The 25,447-nt window shown below is 41.7% G+C and overlaps 2 protein-coding genes across 2 annotated transcripts in view; one reads left to right on the top strand and one right to left on the bottom strand.

The window, feature by feature from the left end:
• col4a4 (collagen, type IV, alpha 4) overlaps window positions 1–15,796 on the bottom strand; it is a 51,560-nt gene extending 35,764 nt beyond the window's left edge. Inside the window, exons 1-4 of the mRNA XM_087176969.1 lie at window positions 15,647–15,796; window positions 10,993–11,153; window positions 9,652–9,694; window positions 5,800–5,871 (exon numbers count right to left, since the gene is read on the bottom strand). Of these exons, the coding sequence (XP_087033095.1) occupies window positions 5,800–5,871; window positions 9,652–9,694; window positions 10,993–11,039 (162 nt within the window). The 5' untranslated portion in view covers window positions 11,040–11,153; window positions 15,647–15,796. The remainder of the gene's footprint in view (window positions 1–5,799; window positions 5,872–9,651; window positions 9,695–10,992; window positions 11,154–15,646) is intronic.
• Window positions 15,797–17,178: 1,382 nt separating this feature from the next.
• col4a3 (collagen, type IV, alpha 3) overlaps window positions 17,179–25,447 on the top strand; it is a 61,373-nt gene continuing 53,104 nt past the window's right edge. Inside the window, exons 1-2 of the mRNA XM_023417501.2 lie at window positions 17,179–17,469; window positions 23,279–23,335. Coding sequence (XP_023273269.1) covers window positions 17,380–17,469; window positions 23,279–23,335 — 147 coding nt within the window. The 5' untranslated portion in view covers window positions 17,179–17,379. The remainder of the gene's footprint in view (window positions 17,470–23,278; window positions 23,336–25,447) is intronic.

Raw genomic sequence — 25,447 nt, 5'->3', positions numbered from 1 at the left:
GAAGGTTTAATTTTATGACTTAAAGTCTCACATGAACTTAACCATTCACACACCAATATCACAAGACTGAACACATTCACTGTTATGCAAACAGTGATGGAGCTCCCTGTGGAACAAAACAACAACAATATGTTTATACTGTTTATACATTAAATATGGATGTATGAATGAATGAATGATTGAATGACTTAATGGATGGATGAATGGATGAATGAATGAATATTGTTTATTATAGTTTCCTCTGGTGTCTATCCAGTGCCCAGCCCGTATGGGCTTACAAGACACTTAACCATAAACTTGATGGCAAAATAATCAATCATCACATACACTTCATAAATGAATAACAAATCATCATATACACTTGCAAAATTAATATGAGGTTCAAATCCTTCAATTATGTTGGATACAACATCCTCTGTCTCAATAGCCAGGATCCTCCTATGAATCTTGCCAAAACAAAAGTCTCTACATTAAAAAGCCAACTCAGCATAACAGCATCACACAACCAAAACGGAATGAACAGGATTCTTCAACTGAATCTCGTTAAACAAATATTTCCTTAAATCAGAGTACAGAGGGCAATGGAATAAAAACTGTAATTCATCCTCAACAACCCCAGGATCACATAAAACACACAAACATTGCTCTTCAGCAGTGCCTTTGTATCTGCTTACCTCAACTGCCAGTGGTAAAGTACCAGTTCTTAACTGAGCATACAAAGACCTTTGCATTCTCAGCAGATCTAATTTTATATATGGTTCTGTATAAGAATCATCTTTCATTTGGATGTAATTTCTAAGCTTTTGCTTACTACAAATTTCTTGTTCCCATTCTTCTTTATAAGCATTAAAAATTTTTTGTTTAGCTGTTTTTATATTACATTACAAATTATTCCTAAATATTAAATTTATATCAGCAATGGACAAAACAGTTTCGACCTCTCGTGTCCAGGGATGACTGTGTGTTCGGTCCCAGTTAAAAACCTTTTTTTCTGAACCAGCTGATTCCACAACCTCACGAGTTCACCTCTCTGTGTCTTACAAGACACGGCTCCCATCTCGTATCACCTTCAATGGCTCGCTTAGCGGTGAATTTGTGTCCCCCAAGAAAACATCTAATGGCTCGGTTCTGGATTGCATTACTGTCAGGGGAATCCTGAAAACCCCATACTACTGCCGCATATAATAAAGTTGTGCCTACCATTGAATTATAAAGTTTTGAAAAGATTGAGAAACTAAGGCCTGGTAAAAGCTTTATTTTGTTCATCACCGATCTTAGCCCTCCCAGCTGAATCTGCCAAGACTTTAAAACTCATATGTTCATTGGAGACCAAACCAAGGTATTTATAGGAACTGGTGTACTTTAGAAGTGTTGAGCCAAATTGAAAAATGTGCTTGCTTTGTTGTTCACACTGCTTTCTAAAGTGTATTATTTGTGTCTCCATTTACTAGTCCATACATTCAAGATATTTAACATTTTTTGTAAATGTATCTCTGTCTCTGCAATCAACACAATATCATCTGCATACAGCAGAACAGTTAAATTAATAATGTCAATTAGTATACCTAGGTTGGCTTGCATAAGTTCTAAATGCCAAATCATTTACATAATGGGCAAGTAATGAGAGAGAACATCTCCTTGCTTCACTCCATATGGAGTGGGAAACCACTCTTAAGAGGCACTAACATGTAGTGTTGCTCCGTGACCAAAGGAGGGCAGTGTGACACAACCACACACACACACACACACACACACACACCCACACACACACAGAGGTTGTGTGTTTGAACAGCAGTCAGACAGTCAGGATGTTAAATCAGATGGAATGTTCCTTTAAATCAGCAGACATAAGATTAGAGTGAAATACACACATTTATACACACGCACACACACGCGCACACACACACACACACACACACACACACACACACACACACACACACAATCACTGGGCCTCATGGAAACAATTTTTATATTCTTCTCCTCCTCCTGTCTGTGCCTTTAAGGTTCAGTGGGTTTACCTAACCACCTGTACATGATGGATATTCTTCTCCTCCTCCTGTCTGTGCCTTTAAGGTTCAGTGGGTTTACCTAACCACCTGTACATGATGGGTTTAACTACCCAACTGTACATGAGAAGGTTTAACTAACCACCTGTACATGAGGGGTTTAACTAACCACCTGTACATGAGGGGTTTAACTAACCACCTGTACATGATGGGTTTAACTAACCACCTGTACATGAGGGGTTTAACTAACCACCTGTAAATGAGAGGGTTTCAATAACCACCTGTACATTAGAGGTTTTAACTACCCAACTGTACATGAGAAGGTTTAAATAACCACCTGTACATTACAGGGTTTAACCAACCAAATGTACTTTAGAGGGTTTAAGTAACCACCTGTACATTAAAGGGTTTAACTAACCACTTGGACATGAGGGATTAAACTAACCACCTGTACATGAGAAGGTTAGAGCAACCAACCATACATTAAAGGGTTTAACTAAACACCTGTACATTTGAGGTTTTTAACTCATCACCAGTACATGAAGAGTTTAACTAACCACCTGTACGTTCAAGGGTTTAACTGTCCACCTGTACATGACACGGTTTAATCAACCACCTGTACATGAGAGGGTTTAACTAAACACCTGTACATGAGAGGGTTTAACTAAACACCTGTACATGAGAGAGTTTAACTAAACACCTGTACATGAGAGAGTTTAACTAAACACCTGTACATGAGAGGGTTTAACTAACCACCTGTACATTACAAGGTTGAACTAACCACCTGTACATTAGGAGGTTTAACTAACCACCTGTACATGAGAGGGTTTAACTGATTTAACTCTACATTAGAGGGTGTAGCTAACCTCCGCTACATGGGAGGGTTGACTAACCACTTGGACATGAGGAGTTTAACTAACCACCTGTACGTTTAAGGTTTTAACTAACCACCTGTACATGATGGGATTTAATCAACCACCTGTACAGGAGAGGGTTTAACTAACCACCTGTACGTTCAAGGGTTTAAGTAACCACCTGTACATGAGGGGTTTAACTTACCACCTGTACATTAGAAGGTTGAACTAACCACCTTTACATGAGAAGGTTTAACTAACCACCTGTACATGAGAGGGTTTAACTGACCACCTGTACATGAGAGGGTTTAACTGACCACCTGTACATGAGAGGGTTTAACTAACCACCTGTACATGAGGGGTTTAACTAACCACCTGTACATGAGGGGTTTAACTAACCACCTGTACATGAGGGGGTTTATAACTAACCACCTGTACACGAGAAAGTTAGACCAACCAACTATACATTAGAGGGTTTAACTAAACACCTGTACATTTGAGGATTTAACTAACCACCAGTACATGACAGGGTTTAATCAACCACCTGTACATTAGAGGGTTTAACTAAATACCTCTACATGAGGGGGTTGACATTACCACCCATACACGGTTTAACTGACCACCTGTACATTAGAAGGTTTAACTAACCACCTGTACATGATGTGGGTTTAACTAACCACCTGTACATTAGAGGGTGTAACTAACCACCTCTACATGAGAGGGTTTAACTAACCACCTGTACGTTCGAGGGTTTAACTAACCACCTTTACATGAGTGGTTTACAACCACCTGTACATTAGAGGGTTTAACTTACCACCTGTACATTATGGGGTTTAATCAACCACCTGTACATGAGAGAGTTTACCTAACCACTTGTACATTTGAGAAATTAACTAACCACCTGTACAAGGAGTTTAACTAACCACCTGTACTTTAGAGAGTTTACCTACCTAACTGTACTGGAAGGAGCAAGATGTACAAATGAACAAACAAAATCAGAAATTTAAAAAAACGTTGTTGAATCTCTGTTGTTGATTACGATGATGATTATTTTATTTTCATTTTAATTGATTTCTTTAATATAGGCCATATTACGGTGTTATGATAACAATTCAAACACGGGGCTTGTTCATACCTGATGAAACATGTGGTTTTAGTATCTGGTCTGGGTTCTGGTCTGAGGCCCACTGACTTTTATACATCACATTCATATTATAGTCTGTAGAAGTCGTGGAATAAATTCAGAAAACAACTGAATTCTCTCTGGAACCTGACTTATTCTTGATCTGTGAGAACTTTAATAGTTCATAAACAGCCATGTTTGATGAGGATCCACGTGTTCCCTAAAAAACCTTGATGATCCATTTTACCTGTCAGAGCTCTCTGCTGCACAAACTGTTCTCTCCTGGTTTCAATCACATTCAGGATCTCACTAATTCCTGATCAAACCTGTAATCAATGGCGTTTTTAATAAACAGTTAAAATATCTTCATATCTGCTCACAACTACATGACAGTGTGATAAAATAAATATGTAGGTAATGATTTTAGTTAATCAATACAGCGTATCAGGTGACAGACACTGATACTGACTGTTACTGATGAATCTGTGGTGAGACAGAATCACTGTTGATCAATATCAACCTGCTGATTGTTCAGTCGAGCTGTGGTGTGTGTGTGTGTTAGTTGTGTGAATCAGTGATGTGAAGTGTGAGGGTATTAATGTGTGTGTGTTGGTGTGAGAGTGTGTCAGTGTGTGTGTAATGTGTAGTGAGTGTGTGTGTGATGAGATGTGACAGCTGTGATCTCTGTTAGTCCTCTCTCTGTCCTTCTTTCTCTGAAACCACTGAACTATGAAATCACTGAGACAGACGCCTTCCCACAATCCTCTCTGCCTGTCTGCTGCCCCCAGCTGTACAAACACACACACACTAACACAGATACACATTGAAACACACGCACACACTAACAGAAACGCACACACAGGTTACTGTTTGTGGCCTCGGCAACAATCAGTCTGATAATTGTTGTTGTTGTTTACTACATCAACTGCTCAGAGTGACAACAGACTGTCATGTGATCTTTAATGAGCTGTTGGACTGGCTCCTAAATTAAATGACGCTAAACTTTAAGCAACATCTGGACTATATCATGTACAAAAACATCTGTACCACATCATGTACACAAACATCTCAACCACACTGTGACTGTGGCAGAAACATCTGGCTCACACTGTGACTGTTGGCAGAATTGTCTGGACCACACCATGCACCCAAACATCTGGACCATACTGTGACTATGAGCAGAGGAACCATTGGGACCATACTGTAAATATCTGGACTACACTGTCTACACAAACATCTGGCCCACACTGTAGCTGTGAATAGAAACATGTGGAACACACTGTGGACACAAAAATCTGGACCACAATGTGACTGTGGACTGATACATCTGGACCACACTGTGACTATGCCTAGAATCATCTGGCCCACACCATGGACACAAACATCTGGACCACAGTGTGACTGTGACCATTTGTTGTGCCTTGTAGGCTGTCACTGGGTCTTTTGTTTCATCTGTTAACAGGATCTAAAACATGTTTCTGGAAACAGAAGTTTAGGGTTTAGGGAAGGATAGGAACGTGTGTGTGTGTGTGTGTGTGTGTGTGTGTGTGTATAATCTGCTGACTCAGTTTAAGGTAAACAGTCGCTAATTTGACTCCAACACATTCCTCACTAACACTCCTCCATCCAGCAGCTCCTTATTACACACTATGTTTCTGTGTGTTTTTGCGTGTGTCTTCAGGTTCTGAGGTTTACGAGCCAACAGTAAAGGTGTCACAGGTCTGTTAACTGAGGGAACTGTCTGCAGCTGTGATGATGACATGCTGCAGTTGGGCTCTGATTGGCTGCTGTGTGTTAGTGGGCAGAGTCTCACCCTTGCTCCTTTGGCTGGAAAACACTGGCAGGTGGAGCAGTCCCGCCCAGCGCACGGTTCTGTGTGATCACCCTGGAAACCAAGAAAGAACACAAAGATCATCATAATATCAGTGTGATATCATATCATCATCAGCATCACATTCTCATGACATCACTGCATCAACAACACCTCATTATGACATCATGGTGAGGTCACATGATGTCGTTTCAGTCTGACATTTCACAGACAGTTTTGTGTTGTCAGGTGTATTTGTCCTCCGGGCTGCCTCCAGAGTCACCACCTTTACCTGGTGGGGGGGGTTGGCGTGCCCCCTTGACCAGGCAGTGGTGTTGTTCAGTAGCCCCTTTTAGGGTCATCCAAGGTAAACTTAGTGGAGTTGTGACTGCAGATGGAAGCTACCTCGCCCAGATTAGAGATCAGGGCCCTTTCCTGGAACCAGGCCCGGATGGGTAACCTGTTGGTGAGCACCTGTGACCCCCAGACGTTCCCAACAACACCCATGGGGCTCAGCGATCAGGTTTGTAGTCGTTTCATCCCATCTGCAGTCATATGTCCTGGATACTTGGATACTACAACTGTGGAAGAGGCCGGCAAGATCAAGGCAGAGTCATCTCAGGTTGTTTGAGCTGGACTTCTGAAGCAGCAGAGAGGAATCAGGAGGTCAGAGGGAGACCAGCTTCTGTGGTCAGACAGGACTTGAACTGAGAATACTGTCGGACGGTGGAAGGAACTCTAAGACTTTTCCATTTCTGGCACAGGTCTCTGAGGTAGTCAAGCGTTCAGCAGTTTATAATAGTGGTAATGCACCTCAGACTCAGTTTAGTGATGTGGATTCTGTCCTGATCCTGGTACAGTAGACCCGCTGTTTGCTCCTGCAGAGACAGTGGAGGGCTGATAGGAGATTGTCCATCCCGTCTACATGTGCTTTGTGGACTATGGAGCAGGTTTATGACTGTGCCCCCTGGGGTGTGTTGTGGGGGGCACTGTGGGAGCAGACCAGGTCAGCGTCTGAGAGCATATGTATGAATGTTCAGACTGCAGCAGGGTGCGATTGTGTGTTTGTGGTGTATTTTGTGTTTTCAGACAGTGAGGAATGTAAACACGCTGCAGGGAAAGACAAGCATCTCTGAGATTCTCAGGAAGCAGACAGCTGACGGTGTGTGTGTGTGTGTATGTGTGTGTGTGTGTGTGTGTGTTTATCAGATAACGTCAGTGACAATCATGCTTCATTTTTTTCTGACCCACACACTCTTTGAACCATTTGAGTGAGGACATGAGAAGCAGCCTCTGTTCATCAGATATGAATCAGTGCTGCAGCTGGGGCCAAAACACGCATGTGTTTGTTCATGTGCATCGTGTAATGACACACACGTGTGCTCATTAACACCAACCCAATAATAAAACACACACTAGTTAATGTAGGCTGTATAATAATAGACACATATGTTAATGCATGCCACATACTGTGTGTTAATTTATACTAGGGCTGCATGATATGCAGGAAAAATCATATTGTGATAATTTTGGCAGATATTGCGATTTTAGTTGGATTGGTCGTTTTGTCATTTTCACTGAAAAAAACATAAAAATGATGATGATGTGATTTTTGTTGTCTGATCTGTACCAAACAAACATGTTTACATGTTCTTGTATTTCAGGAGAATATCATTTAAACGTATGGTAACAACAAACAATGCACAACAATGTGACACATTTCACCAAAAAAAAAATTGCAGCTCCTGCAATTTGGACATTACACTTGGCCACAATTACAATTATATTTCAATTAATTGTGAAGTCATAATTTATACCGTACAACAAAACACAGATTTATTGGTTGACCTTTCATTACAGGATGTGAGCAGTTCCTCCACTTCTGTCTGACAGTGCTGTGGGGAACACAGGTACTGGACCCCTGTTAAAAAGGACCTGACACTGTCCCCCCTCATACGTCCCACACTGCGGGTCCCTGTTGATATACTGAGTGTTTTTTTTTTTTTGTTTTTTTTTTTTCTGTGGGCCCCAGACAGTGAGTTTCCCAGCATGCAGCAGTGTTTGTGTAGCAGCCACATTCCTGCAGCGTTGTGTAAACGAGGTTATCAGTCAGGCGTGGCTATCAGCAGCAGGAATGTGGCTATCGCTCTATCTGCTGTCACGACTTTGTTCTGAAAGTCTGCGCTCACACCATCCTCCCTCCATCAGTCCTCCATTTATCCTCCATCACCGCTCTCTCTGCTGTCAGGACCTGGGTCTGGACCCATCTGCGCTCACACTGTCCTTCATCCATCCTCCATCTTCACTTCATCTGCTCACACTATCATCCATTAATCCTCCATCCTCCTGCCATCCCTCCATCATCCCTCGATCTGAGACACCACACTGCCGCCGATTGGCTGAATGGACAGCGGAGTAGCTGATTGGCCGGCAATGCCACTGTTCACAGACAGACTGAACCTGACGACCTCAACGGGACGGAAAAGTTTAGACAAGAAGTCAAACTTTCTACACCTCCACAGGGACATCTCTACATCATGTATTCATCCTGGATCAGTTCACCATCATCCCTCCATCTCTCCTCCATCAGTCTCTGGTGTAAATCAATAAAGACCTGAGGACCCAGGTCTGATCCCTGTGGGACACCAGGGGAACAGACATAGGTAATACCTTACCTCCACCTGCAGCTTGGTCACACCTGAATCCACCTTACACCTGTACCTGTCAATCACCTGAACCCAGTACACCAAAGCCCCTCTGACAAACAGACGAATTCCCCAAACCAGACTCATATTTTGTCTTCCACACTAAATGTTTATGTCTCTGGCATTTTCTTGCCATCTTTGCTGTGCGCAGTTACCATGGCTACAGGTGTTTACTTGCTGATGAACACAGTGTCAGTGTGACAACCTGTCTTTCATGATGAAAACAAGATTTAAACTAAAATGAAAGGAACGTTTGACATCTTTCATCAACAAATAAAGAACTAAACAATAATGTGAAAGACAAATTCCTTATTTTTTTATTGTGAAGTCTTAATCAGTGACCTGCCTGTCCATGAGAATTAGCAACAAAATAGCAGCTGAGACAAACCATGAAAACATGCAGCAGCACATTAATAAAGAGTTAAACTGACGTAACATCAGCTGTTGTGGGCGGGACATTAACTTTCATGTTCCCCTCAGAAGACCTGAGGTCAGCCAAACATCTGGATGACACTGATCAATCAATAACACTCTGATCAACATTACAAAGAAAGCAGAGCTGTGCATCATCAGCATCAGCTGGAAATAGGGTTGCACAATCTTAACCATAGTCCGATCATCCTGTCGTCACCCTGTGAAATTGCCAATAGCCGATAACAATCTCCTGAGCATAGCACCCCCACACAACAAGCTGCGCTCCAGTGACAATCAGTTGGTCGCATAGTGTGTGTGTGTGTGTGTGTGTGTGTCTGCGTGCATTCGTGTGTGCGCGCACACATGTCGATGTTGCAAGCATCGGTTATAAAAATGAAAGGCAAATTCAATTTAATATAATTTAATTCTACAAATAATAATAAATTAATACCTTAATGGAAAAACAAGTCAAATATCGTGTTGACACTGGCAAAGGCAGGCGCTATCAGTAATCACTCTGATGACCATCAGCACAACCCTGCCGGAAACATCCACGTATCACTGTAAGCTCACATCAGAGACATGAAGGAGATCGGTAACTACGCGGTCCAGAGTCCACCGAACTGTCTTCAGCCTGCAGAGCTCACAGTGCTCAACAACAACAATAACATCAACCCTCCATCAGAAGCACATAAAACACCTTCACAATAAAAAAATAGCTGAGAGCTGAACTCACCCCGAGCGCTGCTGGAGGAGCTGTCAGCATCATCAGGAGGCACCTGCAGGAGCAAACACACAGGTGAGTCAAGAAGAAGAAGCAGGTGAGTTTATTACCTGGACCAACAGACTGCAGCTCTGACTCATCAATAATCAGTAATCAATCAGTGATAGCAATCAGCTGAGACGGTTCTGCAGTCACATCCGGTGGGATGGAAATGTTCCCATGGTTACAACATTTGATCTTGACCAAGAGACTGCGTTTATTGTACTGTTCATGTGTTGTGTTCTGTTTTTTTAAATTATTATTTATTATTTCATTTATTATTTCTATGTTATTTTCATCATTGTTACATCTCATTTTACATTATTACATTATTCATTATTACATTTAATGTTCTTTATTTTACATCAATGTTTTTAACATGTTTTTCTGTTCATTTGATATCTTTTCATGTGAAGCACTTGGTGAGTGTCATTTCTTTGTTTGAAAGCTTTGTGCTATGTATCTTGTAATGGAGGTGCTACTGTAGGGCTGCACGATAAAAAAAAAAAAAATCATTTGCAGATATTGTTATTTCAGTCATTTTTTTCATTTCATTTTCAGTGAAAAATTTTTTTCAATTTTTGTTGGTCTGTACCAAACAGACATGTTCCTTTACATCTGGAGAATATCATTTGTAGGCCGGGGTGTCTCTGTAGCACCACAACACTTATGGTGCTAACAATGCACAGCAATGTGCCACATTTTATCTTCATCAAAAAAATGCAGCTCCTGTGAATTGGATATATCACTTGGTAATATTGCGATTTCAATTATATTTCGATTGCTCTAGTGATATACAAATGAAGTTTATTATATTATTATCATTATCATTATCATTGTTATTATTATAATTATTATTATTATTATTATTGTGTTGTGTCAAACAAGACTGTTGGTGCCTTTCTCCACAACCACTCTTCTCTTCTTGCCATTGATGAAAATACATGTGTCTGTAGCTTTACAGTTTTTTCACAGATAAAGAGCAGGTTCATGGAGGCTCTGGTTTTTGTTTTATGAATTAGTAGAGACGTAGTACCTTACCTTTTTAAATCTCTTCACGTCAATATTATTTCATCCTTTCTATCATTGTATGTTGCTTACATTTGTAGGATCTGAGGACTCTGACTATGCTGGGGCATGTCAGATGTTAACCTGATTTCAGCTGTATCAGCACAGTACCATGTGTAACCAAGCAGTGCCAGTCTGTCTCTGACTGACCTCTTATGTTTTCTCTGGTCACTTTAATATCTAAATCTGTTTCTGCTCCAGCTGCTGAAAACTACTGTATCAAACATCTATTTGTGCTTCATTTACCAGAGCCAGGTGTAGCTGCAGGGGGCGGAGCAGGAAGTCAGCAGCATCTTGTCCCCCGTTCAGAGGAAGTCCTGGCCACGACACAGCCGTCACTCTGACTCCGCCTCCAGCTGGATCTCAGCCAATGAGGACGCTCCGATGCTGTGACGCTGGTGGTCGTCCTGCAGAGACACAAAGACAAACTGAGACCGAGGACACAGCAGAGTCCACAACCTGAACGATGCCTCAGATCTGAAGGGTTCATCCTTTGAGGAGAAGGACTGCGTCTAGAAAGGCTCAGGTTCAGGATTTGTCTTGGCCTGTGAGAGCGCACAGAGCTGCTCACGTGAGTCATGACAAACAGCACACATTATCTAAACAACAGCCATCAGACAAACATCTGGCACAAAAGACACAGACCATGAAGAGATAACTAGGCGGACGATGGACTACACAAACGAACAAGAGGCATAGACAAAGCAGCAGCTTAGAGACACTGATCATGGTCCTGGTCTGAGAACAGCTGTGATTTAAAATGCTGGATCCTTCATGTGTCCAGATGACTACAGATAATCCAGTTCACAGACTTATTTTGACCAGGACCAGTGCTGATGATGATGTCACTGCTGTGGGTGAAGTGGTTTCTGACTTCATTATGTTTGTTTTCATTTGGATCAGAGAAACCAGTGTCAATACTGAGAGGATTATCATGCTGGGATCAATCAGCTGAGATCAATCTGTGATGAAGTGAAATATGACAGCCTGACTCTATACAACGTTTCTACAAAAAACCTGCTTCAGTTCTTTAGTCTGGACCAAGAGAGAAAGTGATCCACTGTTACACTGTAGTCCAGGGGCCAGTTCCACAAAGACGTGTCAGACTGGTCTGTAGTGTCGGTCCAGTCTTCACGCTGCTCATAGATCAGTCTGATGTCAGACTGTTTCACAAAAATAAAGACTGACTCATTTTAAGACAAACAAAATTAGTTTATAGACAGACACTCTTCGAGTAAAATGTCCTTGTAACTGCTGAATTCTTCTAAAGAGAAACATTTTCTGCTGAGGGTAAATGGAGCTCAGCAGCTGGATACGGTTCGTCAGTCGGCCATTTTTTTTTTTAGTCTTAATTTACCCAGATTTCGTTGTACCACAGTCTGGCTTAAGATAGTCAGGAACTAAAATGCTTTGTGCAACAGATGAATACAGACGTCTATCTGAAGTCTGAATCTGAAGCGACCATTTGTTCTATCTAGGACACAGTCAAAGTCTGTCTGTGTGAAACCTGGCCTGGTTTGTGTTCACAAATGAACCAAAGGCGTAAACATCCAGTCACGTGACTGACAGGAAATTCACTGATTGGACAAGTTTCTGTGATGCCAGGTGGAGAAATGACTGACAGCAGCTCAGTCTGCACTTTAATGCTTCTCATGTGTTTGTTTATGTTAGAAAGATTGACTCTGAGCTTCACCAGTGTAATCAGACTGTGGATCCATTGCATGTTATAGACAAACAGGACGGTATATGAAGTGCACTTATACAGAGTCTTATCAACCACGCCTTATAATGGACGCCACATTCACCAGTATACACACATATAGCACTTTTCTTCCATTCACATACCGATGACATGTCAGGAGTGATTTGGGTTCAGTGCCTTGCCCAAGGACACTGAAACGCAGACTGGAGGATCCAAGAAGAGACCCACGACCTTCTGATTAACAGACGACCTGCTCTCCCTCCTGAACCACAGATGTCTTGTACAGCAGAGTGTCACTGTGGAGCACTGAGTCACTTTTTAATGGACTTGAACTGTCAGAATAGACAGTCTGTTGTTCTTGGATCCTTTGACTGTCTCACTGATCGGAGAGCAAAGTACGTCAGTTACATTAATATAACACGGTCACGTCCTGAGCAGTTCACCATCAACAAATGGATTTAATTAGCCTTTCAATTAATGCAAACATCACTTATCTGCCATCATTAAATGCTGTGGTCGGTATGTTTACTTTCAGACCACAAAGAAACCACTTGGAACCAGACTGAGACCCTTGTTTCAGGCCTAGTTGTTTGGTCAGCACCAGGGTTTAGACCGTTTAACAAACTAACCAGGAAAACACACCAGAGCTCGTTTGAGCTGAACTGAACAGGTTATCTGTGACAGGAATTAGACAGGTTCAGTGAACACTCAGCGGACTCAAGTTCGAGGCTCTTCAACAAATTCTGATCGACAGAGACCTGATACTTTATGATAGATACACACTGTATTTGCTTCTCTTCTTTCCCCGCCATTTGTCTGGCTGAATATTCAGGAGAAGATTGATTATAAATAATAACGTATTAATAATCATGATTCCTGCCACGGTCCTGTCTCTGTCTTCACCCCCCCTGGTGGTCTCTGGAAATTTCCATGTACCCAGATGTCCCCAGACTTTCCCTCCATTCCCGGTCACCTGACCCTCCCCGCCCACTCACACACCTGTTCCCAGTTTTCTCATCAGCTCTACCACTATTTAAACCAGCCTGTTTCACCAGCTCCTGCCCAGTTTGTCAGGTTCTTTGTGTTAACTGAGGATTTGAGTCTTGCATCCTGCTTTGGCTCATTTTTTATATTTTTTCAAATCCTTCTTCCTCTTGTCTCATTCATCCCCATCATGGAACATCTGTAACTTAATGCCAACAACACCACAGTGTCTGAGAAGAGAATCGATGCCTGGACCCTGATGGATAAGAAATGATCTTCCAGATCCAGATCATGTCTAATGAAGATTCCTGGCATTGTGGAATTGGTGACTGATACTGCAGCCCTCAGGATGAGTTTCCAGGCTTCCCTGTATCCTCCCAGAGACACCTGGGGGCAGCCCAGCAGCTCTGCTGTGAAGCCTTCGGCCCAAGCATCCAGGAACCAGATGCTAGCATCAGGCCTGTAAGCCTCCAGCCTATTTCCTGCAGCTTGGACCAGACCTGCTAAGGACCAGGCTGTTCCAGAGTCTGTCAGCCTTCTGCCTGCTTCCCAGTTGGCAAAACAATGGCATGCCCCCTAGATGGTTAGGCTCAGGTCAGGTGACCACCCGTCTCCTCACACTGCGTGTCCTGCCCCCAGATGTCAAGCTGCTGTCCACCAGCCCGGCTCCTGTTGGTCTTCTACTCGAGGGCCCCTGGGTGCTCTGGTTTCCACTCCTCAGCCTGATCTGCATCTTGCCCTGAACCTCAACATCCTGCTCTCCTTCCCACGTCATCCTCAGAGGAGGGGGGGTTAGTGTCATTATTCCTGCCATGGTCCTGTGTCTGTCTTCACCCTCATCCTCACTCCCTTAGGCCCCTGGTGGTCTCTGAAACACCAGAACCACCATTATCCATCCAGCTACCAGACAACCCCAGACCTCCATTCCTGGTCACCTGACCCTCCCCACCCACTCACACACCTGTTCCCAGTTTTCTCACCGGCTCTCCCACTATTAAACCAGTTCCTGCCCAGTTTGTCAAGTTCCTGTTCCTGAACCTTCTCACCTGTGCCTGGTCTTGTAGTTTTTCTGTGGTACTAGTTTTACTGAGGGCAGAGCAGCTGTCTGGATGTCGACAGTACCTGGTAGTACAAGAAAGTTAACTAAATAAACTTATCAGCAACTTCATCAACATCTGTCTCATCTGGATTCTGGCAGCTGTACTTGAGTTTAGATTTTAGTCAGTGAGTCCTGACCCACTTTCAAGTTTCCCACTGTCACACTGTCAACGTTATACACTGCATCCAAACTCGTGATGATGTCATAAATCCTGCAGGTACATCCAGGGTTTACAGTGAGATTTGAGATGAGCTGAGAGAAAACACAGACATCACTCTGTACGGAGAAGTAAAACACTGTTTCTGATTAAACTGACAGACTGATTATTGTTAATGAGTCAGACACAGTTACTCCAGGACTGAACATGTACTTCACCTGAGTATGTGCTTCTTACTGCTCAACATCTGTCCAGCAGCTGCAGTGACATTGAGGATGAAGATTTTTGAACAGAGCTTTGATCAGTTTGTAAAATGTGATCAAACAGCTAGTTACACTCTGTCTCCAGCAGCAGCAGCTACAACAGTAAACTGCAGTTCACACATGAATGCATCAAGACTAATTACCCAATAAGACAATGCAACACAGTCTGCTGCTTTTATTTTAATCCATTTCACTGTCACTAACTGAAGTGAGATGATGATGAAGGTGTTTCACTGAAGTCAGACCTCAGCTCTTCAGCTAATTTAACTTCAACAAAAAAGCACAAAATTAAATGAACTTTTCTTCTTTGTGATGAATCACAGATGCAGACTAAAACTGATCACAGTCAATCAGTAACTCAGTAAATCAATAAATCAATAAATCAATAAAGCTCCTCACTGCCGCAGACCACAGTGATACTCTGCAGAACAACAGTGAACCAGGCTGGAGAACAGTAGTGGAGTAAAAGTACTTCGTTACTTCTCTCCTCCTCTTCAGCTTCATCAGTGGCTCATTAACTGACGAATTAATTAACTCGTTAATGACGTCACCAGCTAGTTAGACCACAGTTACCAGTGAATTAACGGTTAAACAGCTGATCGGGATCGATCATGAGAGTTACAGCAGCTGATTCACACAGCACACACACAGCAGACAAAGAGCTCAGGTGAGCCGCACACGCAGGTGAGTCTTACCTGAAGGTCTCTCTCGGTGTGGAGCCTCACTCACTTCTCATGTCACAGACGCACAGACAGAAAAGTCTCAACTTTATCCGCTAAACTGAAGCCGCAGCAGCGCTGCACACACAACCCGACACCTTCCAAACCGCAGCAAACACCTGCAGGGACACACACCAACACTTCCGGTCCCCAGCCCCCACCCTCCAAAATAAAAGCTGCAGCGAGACAAGAAAACGGTGATGGAAGGTTTAGTCCGTTTTCATCAGCTGATGTTTTTTTTACTCTAAGGTTCAGAGTTTTTTTTTTAACACCACAGGTCTCCATGACAACGGTTTAGTCTCCACATCACAGACAGAACATCAGCATTAAATTGCATGGAGGTGAGTATTATCTGACTCACTAAAGTTTAGTACTGATGTCAAATATATGAACACACACAAGCAGAGGAAACTGCAGCTAATATCATTTCTATTAGACTATAAGACTAAAAAAGGAGAATGATGCTCAAGAACACACACAGACACGACCCTTCTTCTGCACTACAGCTGTTGTTTGAACTCATGAGTTTGACTTGTAATGGAGTATTTCCATAATGATCTGCACTCATCTTTCACCTCTCTTCAGAGCAACAAATATTTAGAGATGTGTTGTTTTGTCACTTAAATTCATCACTGTTTGTCTGTTCACTGGTTTCTTTGCATGTTTTTGTTCTGTTTTGTGTTTTCTTAATCATTTTATTAAAATAGCAGCAAAAAAAAAACTGTTTCTGAAGTCTGTGTCTTAATAACCACTGAAGCTCCTCAGGTTCATCTGTGTTCAGGTTGTTCTCAACAGCTGATGGTTGTTGTCAGGTTGATGATGGTTTGACTGAAATAGTGTTCATCATCTCTGATGGGATGTTTCATATCTGCCTGAAAGAAATTCAGGTTTTATTATCAGCAAAATGTCAAAAGTGAAAGTTCTCATTGTATAGTCTTAAACTGTGGCGTCTCTACGGTCCAGGAAGATAGTTTTCTTATTTTTCTTCTGCAACAAGATAAACATCAGTATGTTCTTTTATTCTTAGTGCTCTTAATATTTAATCAGTAGATGCTGATCTCATGTGAACCCCAGCTCTGTTTCTGGCTCCACACTGAGCAGATATAATTAGCCCAACACTGTAAACACCTGTGCACGTGCACAATCTTTCACCTGTAATGATTTGTTTTAGAAGACCATATGTTGTATGTATGAAATCAAAGTAAGGGTCAGGTAAATGTAGAGCAGTAAAGTACGGTGAGTTGTGGTGGAGCACAAGTGTGAAGAAGTAGAAACTGGAAATACTCAAGTAGCCTACCTCAAACTTAAACTGAAGTAGAGTCCAGTACTAAGTACTAAGTGTACTCAGTTACTTCAGTACTGTTTCTATAGGCCTGTTTGTATTGTGGTATCTAGGTCAATAAAGAAAACAGTCTTATCAGATCTGTGTTTGCAGGCTTTTATTTTGTAGGGCAAGGCCAGAAGTCCCTGTCCTGGATGTCGCGGGTTTGACTCTGTCAGCAGACTGTCTCTCCATCCTTCAGCAGGTTGCTGTGTACGGACAGGATCCGCTGCCCCGACCCCCTGTGGACTGAACCGAACCGAGCCGAACTGTGCCGAACCGAGGAGTGGAGTCCACCCCGATCCGAGCCGAGCGGAGCCGAGCCGTTCTGAGTTCATCCTGGAGTCAGTTTGATTAGCGGGGAGTCCGCGGCAGTGTGTCCGTATGTATGGAGGCTTCGAGCGGCCCGAGACGGAGGATTATCCCGCTGCTGGTTCTGCTGCTCTGCTGTTCCGCCGCTCCGGGACATGCCGAGAGGGTGAGTGAGCACACCCCGAGCCGCCACACACACACACACACACACACACACACACACACACACACACACACACACACACACACACACAGGCCTACACACAAACACAAAAGGGTTAACAGAGGTTTAATAGAATAATGAGAGACTGCACTGCACAGATCTGACTCTTCACCTGGAGGAAATCCAGTTTTTATTGAAGATGTGAAGAGACTTCAGCTGAGACGGACTTTTATTGTCAAAATGTTTGAGGACTCCACATGAATCAGTAAAGAGGTTTGTGAAGTGTGAAGAGCTGAGCTGCTGAGATCCTCCATCAATATCGATTCATTATTGCAGAAGTGAAGTGTGATTGGTGTTTTATGTGATTGGTGTTCTACATGTGTGTGTGTGTGTGTGTGTGTGTGTGTGTGTGTGTGTGTGTGTGTTGTCATGGTAACAGAATGTGTGAATTCAGTGTTTGATCTGTTTTATTGGGTTTTTAACAGCAAATTTAGAAACTGTGACTGTGCCTCTGAAAGGCCTGACAGTGTCATCATCATCATCATCATCATCATCATCATCAGTTCATATACACATTGGCTACATCTGCTGAAGCTTATTATTATTATTATTAGTGTTATTGTTACTACTTGTCGTAGATGTTCTTTTCTGTGATGTCAGTGTGTCCATGTTGCTGTGAATCATGGGTAATGTTGTGAGCAGGTGAAGTGTGTTTTGTGACCAGGTGAGTTGTGGACTCATGTGTGATGGATGGAAACAGATTGTCGTGTTTATGAGCTGAGCTCAGTTGCAGACAGAGGTAACTTTTCAAACTTGTGACTTCAGACGCGACCATTGCTGACTCAGGTGACATCACCTGAGGACATTTATCAGCCTTCATACAGCTCCACTAAAGGCTTTATACTACTGCTTTCACATATGCAACACCTGGAAACACCTGGAAACACATTGCCTGGCTGAATTGACTGAACCTGATGTTTATGTTTAAATTGAGGTTTCGTTGCCTTAAAATAAGGGTGGGAGGAAAGGTGAGGTCAGATTGAGACACACCCTATCTTCACACTATCTTTCCATTTTATCCTCATTCTGTCCTCACTCTGTCCTCACTCTGTCCTCACTCTGAAAATAGTGTGAAGACGGTGTGTCTCAGTCCGACCTCACCTTTCCTCCCCACCCTCCCTCCTCTCTGTAGACTACTGAGTATGCTCAGTACATGTTGATCCAAACATCTTCTGCTCTTTACTGCGGAAATAAGAAAATGTAGAAAGAATGTGAGACAGGAAATAAAACCTGTGTCTCCTGTGGATCAGTGCTGGGAAATAACTACGTACATTTACTCAAGTACAGTTTGGACCTACTGGACTATTTACTTTATACTTCTATTGCATTTCACCTCATAGCATGTTCCTTACTGGAAACAATTTACATTGTATTGTTGTATTGATGTAGCCTCACATATTCAGTTATTAGACTCCTTTAACATTGTACATAATATGGATATAATGAATACTTTTACTTGTGATATTTTACATACATTTCATTGATAATACTCTTGTAGTTTTACTGAGATCTGATTTACAGAACTTGAACTTGGACATTTCACAGTGAAACTTCCTCCACTGCTGCAGTCAGACAGTCTGCTCTCTGTCTGTTGTCTTAGTTCGTCTGTTTTCTGTTTCAGCCTTTTGTCCTGAGCTGCTGTTATTACTGACCCAAATACACACACACACACACACACACACACACACACACAGCGGTGATAGACAAACTGAACTCAGATCAGATGAACGTCTCTCTGACTGACAGAACACATGAAGTTTACTGGTTTGATTCACAGAAGCTCACAGACTTTTACTGACACATCTCAAACATTCATAATCTCTGAAGCACAGATGATCAGTGATTTCCTCTTCGCATTATATCTTCTCCTTCTGTCTCAGGGGTCTGACACTCTTTGCTCTGATTTATGGAGCAGATAGATGATGAGTTTCTGTTTTATTAGGGGATCTGCAGTTCTTAAGTCTTAAAAAACATCACACTCCCTTGTAAAAGTCGTTGGAGCTGTTAGAGGTCCATATAGTATAAAGGTAGATGTCCATGTGCTGTTTGATTATAGATCAGGTCTAGGTTCTTCATTAATATTGTGAAAGTATCAAAGCGCTCAGACCTCAAAGAAATGCACACAGCCTGTATTCAGAAACTGCACTTTAAAACCAGCCGTCAGGACTTCTGGAACTTTGTGATGTCACAACAAAGCAGTCACCACCCTCAGCCACACCCCAAACATGTAGAACGTGATGAAGCAAAGTGTATTGTGCGTTGCTACTGTCGGCAGTAATGTTGATATTAGGGATGTTACCAGAACTGATACTTCAGGAACAAGTTGACGCCAACATTCTAAAAATGTGACGGAACTTGTTTTTGTACAGAACTGTAGGTACTGAAGGTTCCGTAAATGTTGTAGGCAATTGAGATGTAATTCTTCTGGGGCTGACAATTGCAGAATAATAACCCTACTAGTCTGAGAACAAACTGGAAGAGAAGAAGGAGGCAGACACAGTAAACAACACCAACATGTGGTAAAGCACCAGCAAGTGCAGGTGCAGCAACAGGTCCACCATGACTTGACGGAAATAAAGACACACATAGCCTACTTCACCAAGACTGGTTTATGGAGACATTTTGTATTTGATGCGGATCATCAGGAAGAAGTTCTAGATGACTAGAAGTCAGTATGTAAATTGTGTCAGAGCAGGAAACAGCTGAGAGACAGACATCAGATCTGTACACAGAGTTCAGGCTGAGTGAGTTTCAGTTGTTCACTCTATATCAACAACATGTCGTCAACATGGTCATGTGACATGTGAACTATGACAGCTGACATCTATTGTAGCAACACTCCACACACAATGTTCACAGAGGCTATGTTAGCTTGTTTAGGCTGATGTTAGCTTGTTTAGACTAACATAGTGAAAGCTTATAGCGTAAGCTGTGTGCTAACAATATTAGCAGCTACAGTCATCACTGTTGAGTCAATATAGTCACTATAACACTGACTATACTGCTATTTTCAGTCCAACTCTGTCTCTGCTGCTGCTGCTACAGGACAAAGACCATCAGCTCACAGTGGCAGGACAAACTTAAATGAATGAATCATTCTTAATTGATGAACCCATCCATTCATTTCCTGGCACTTATCTGGGTCCATGATTCATTAATTAAATTCATTATTTCATTAGGAATTGTTGTTATGTACTGCAGGGTAAGGGCCACAGTGATAGTGAAACAGGTGGAAAATCTTATTCTATGTGGTTTTAAAAAGTCTTAAATTTCATTTAACTCGATGGATCTGCAGAAACCAAGTGTTGAAGGAAAACACAGCTGATTCACTGAATCTGCCTCCTGAGACACAGAGTTCAACATATTAACAGCGAAGAGGAAAAACACAAGTTTCGCTTCTATTTACGAAAGTATTTGTTCTGTTTTGTTTTGTTATGTTGTGTTGTGTATTTCATGATTTAACATGGACCAGCAAAGAGCGCAGTTACAGTTTACACATATCATGTGCATGTGAAAGGCCTAAATCTTACGTTTCTATAAAACTAAATTGTAACAGAAGATATGTTTTGTGTGAAATGTAAATGTGACTGTTTCACGGTTCTGTTCAGACTCTTACAGATCATGTTGACGTTCAAATGGTAGGCTAGTTTGTGGACGACAGTGTTTTGAGCTGCTATTGGTTTTCACATCACATGCTGCAGGTTGAATGATTTAAACTCTGAAGAATGTAAGTTACATTATCCTTTAAATGTACGCAAGTCACTGTTGGCTGCTAACTGTGGTAGTTTTCATTAGGTTCATAGATTAACGTGTTTTAAACTGTTGAATAATAGGTTAGCATGTTTCCTTCAGTTGCTAGCTAGCTTGTTTTGCCTATAGCTAAAGCTTTAAGGTTTGTAATTCAGCTCTGGCAGAGCGAAGGTGTAAAATGTGTGTTGGATCATTGCTGATAGTTGGATAATAATAAATGTGAAGCCGGGGTCAATACAATGAATGGGAGCCCAAATGTATGTACGTCAAACACTGGCTAAATACTCGCTAAATGCACTTTTTTACTTTGTTCACATCTTTGTTAGCGTCACTTCAAAACCAATGCTGCGTTGTTCAGGGTTAGGTTGGGGTTAAAACGTTGCTACTGCTACTAGTAAAGAGGCTAACGTGTGATAAACTGATAAGAACCGGCGGCAGTAAATAATAAGTACTATTTGTGTTTAGGCAGCAATGGTTAATATAAGAAAAAAGTGAGTCAGGTTATAAATTAATGATGATGATAATAATAAGACATTTTATTTACATAGCACTTGCTTGTGACAAAGTTCTTGCGATCAATTTGTCATAATTACATGATTAATTAAGCGGGTACGACATGATTTCATAGGTAAGTATAGCCAAGTAGCTATAGACTGCACTTATTTTAAATCAGACTTCCACAGATCGGAACATATTGGTGTGATTCCTGTCTTTCATATGTGTGAGTTTGTCTGTTTCCTGGGTCTGGATCGTTTGAACGTTGCAGAGACAGAAGTCATGTAGAGTTTCAGTCTGACCTGAATTCTCCTGATAAAAGAACAAACAGAGGAATAAATGTTTGATGTCTGTATGGACAGCTTTGGGGACCACATCTGTGGTCTTAGATTCTGTAAGTCAGCTCCTCTCTCTCTGAACCTTCTGAACCCTCAGACTGAATGTGGAACATTTAAAACGATGTCATGCTGCAGGACATGTCGAGGCATCTCCTGCTCCCGGTGTCCTGTGGGATGTGAGACAGGAATGAAGATAAGACGACATCAGACCTTCATCAGCCTGTCTGTCTGACTGTCTGCTGGCTCACTTTATCTCAGGAAGAGCACTGTTACACCTGCAGGATACATGGAGATGTTTGGGTTAAACTCTTCAGAAATATGTCTGACAGATAAAGACATCATGAGGAAACATGTTGAACAACAACACAGTCTAAACCTGAGTTTAAGTTCAGTCTCGACCGCCGTTACAGGATCCAACATGGGTCTGGGTTTAAGCTCAGGTTCTGTCTTACTGATGGGATTGACAGACATGATGATGATGATGATGATGATGATGATGTTCAGAGTTCAGGTATCAGACATATTGACACACCAGAGACCAGTAGTAGAACAGGATCCTAGCAGACCTGAAGAGACAGGAGAGAATCAGGACCTGGACCAAAGTTTGTTAAACTGATAAAAGTAAAAATCCTTCACTTTGATTCAGGAAGTTCACAATAAAAACTAGTTTTGTCTTCAAAAGTCAGTGAAATGTCAGAGAAGATCTTCCATGATGCAGCACAGAGACTTTTTTTCTCAAAGAAGAAGAAGAATAAACCACAATATAGACTGATAATGATTTGTTAAGCATGTACCAGGTAAAGGTTTGATCTATATCTCTGATTGGTTATTGATTCTCTGATCAGTCATGTGATGAGTTGAGAGTTGGCTGTTCAGGAGGAAGTCACAAATAGACGTGTCTTATTGCTCAGACTCAGTCAACAGCTGCTTTAGTCACTTCTATAGAGTTGGATCAGTTCAGGACCTGGACTGACACTGGTCCTGATTTGACTTTGTCACTCTATAGTTTTCTGCATTTTAACAATTCATTGTATTATATTATTATTATTATGTGTGTTTTATTGAGATATGTATGTGTGTGTGTGTGTGTGTGTGTGTGTGTGTGTGTGTGTGTGTGCAGTCAGAATGATGGAGCCCTCTTACACTTCTTCTTCTTCTTGTCTCTCCAGGCGTGTCACTGCAACGGGAAGTCGTTGTGTCACTGTGATGGAGTCAAAGGTCAAAAGGTGAGTGAGAGGATCAGGTGGGACAGGTGTTATGATGATGTCAGAGCTGAAGTGCTTCAGTCCGATTCATTCAGCTGCTGTTTTCCAGGGCTGTGTTTTAGTTTTTTTTTACTTTATAAAAACAATTAAACTTTATACATTAAATTAAAAGCAAACACAAAATTCTCAGGGACAATATAATGAAGTCCAAGATGTTTTCTGCTGTGTTTATTTATTCACAATCAAGTTGTTATAAAGGGCAACAGGTAGAAACCAAACTGTGCAGCAAGTGGATGATATAAATTGATGTTCACCTGCTTTAAGCCTCAGGTGAGTTCAGTCAGAACAAACAGCTATTTGTGTTGGTATCAAATTAGATGAATGTTTACTACCTGAGAGCTGATCAGGTGCTATAATCAGTTTAACATCAGTTTATAATCAGTTATAATCAGTTTAACAAATGATAAGTCCTGATCCAGGACTATCAGACTGTCTCAGTGTCATAACATGTCTTTCAGATTTTCAGTCAGAAACCAATAAACATCAAATCAATGTTCCCTGGAGCAGCTACAGTCATGTGAGAATATATGAATGATATTTCATGCATTCATATATTTATATTCATCTGGCACATTATTTTGAAATGAGTCACTGTGCTTCTCAAATTAAGGGTAGTTTGATGACAAAAATATGCACACTGCAAGCATGTTAATAAGTGTCATAAATATCATTATGACGCTAACACTCTGGTCACTTTTAGTTTTAACAGAGACATGAGACATGAAGGTATGAGGTATCTGTCCTTTACTGAGTCATGTCTGCAGTTACAACCTCCGCCAATCAGATCTTAGCAGGATGTGAACCCTGAGAGGCAAAACTTGGACCAAGGAGAACATGTGTCAGAGCTCCCTGACCCTGGATCAGTCTGGTTACAGTCTGCTGCCTTCCAGTGGAGACCAGCTGTCACTGCACAGGTCCATGACACATATGATCTGAGAGGAGCAGCCAATCAGAGACAAGCATTTACCCTGCATCTGCCCCACTGCTCAGTCTCATCAATGATAAGTGATTTGTTATTCACAAATAAAAATAAATATGTGATTTTACTGTGTGATTTCCAGTTCAGTCAGTGAAACAGTATATTGATGATGAACAGTGGATAGAAATGATAGTAATCTGTGAAATAAAAGGAAAAAGGAAACAGGGAAGGAACTGCGCTGCAGCTGGAGGAAGAACAGACGACAAATAAAATAGAATGAAAACGTGATTGTAGATAAAAGTAGTGAAGCTGTAGTGTTGTTGATCTCACTTCCTGTTAACAACCAACAGCTGTAAACAGTCATCCAGGACTAACTCATTCTTAATCATACACTGATAACCAATCAATGATCAATTATACATTGTAAAGTGCACTTTTCGGATGCAGTGTAAATGTTTCCTGTCTCCACCATCTTCACTCCTCTGATGGTCTGATGTTCAACCACATTTAATCAAACATGTTGGTTTCATTTGAATTATGTAAGCTAACTTTGTTAGCGACTTAGCATGGTGGAGCCAAGAGCTTCATGCAGTCAGGTTGCTGGTGTAGGTGGCCTTGCATAGTGTCCTTGGCTCTCAGCTCAGATCCACCCCTCGCACTTCCCTATCTCCCCCCTCTCCTCCAAATATGGTTACTGCTGGCTCCTAAACACCAAGATGCTGACAGCCAAATTGCAGCTCACAAACCAATGAATGACATCATGATGGGTTGCCACTTGGTTTTAACTGAAATCCTCTTGCTTGATCACGATATTATGAGGGAGCATTTCAGCTGTGATTGAGAACATTGTAGTAGTATGTTTGAAAGCTTTTCAGTAGTGTATGTAAAGGTTTCACAGTTCACAGTTATTATTTATTTGAGTTTTCAGATTTGTATGTGAGTGCATACTTTTTTAGTTGTTTGAGTGAAAGTTTTTCAGTAGTGTATGTAAAGCCTTTTTACTTGTATGTGTGTGAGCTTTTCAGTTGTGTATGTGAATGAGTATGGTTTCATATGCATGGTAACTCTCTAAGGCAACACATCACAAGTATAATCATCAGAGTATAACACCAAGTCACTTAAACCTCAGGGATATCAATCTGTCCATTTAGGAA

This window comes from Seriola lalandi, unplaced genomic scaffold (assembly GCF_002814215.2).
Source record: "Seriola lalandi dorsalis isolate HSWRI2012SDOR001 ecotype SW California unplaced genomic scaffold, Sedor1 jcf7180002054575, whole genome shotgun sequence".
NCBI classification, from domain to species: Eukaryota; Metazoa; Chordata; class Actinopteri; order Carangiformes; family Carangidae; genus Seriola; species Seriola lalandi.
This window is presented reverse-complemented; position numbering and strand designations above follow the sequence as displayed.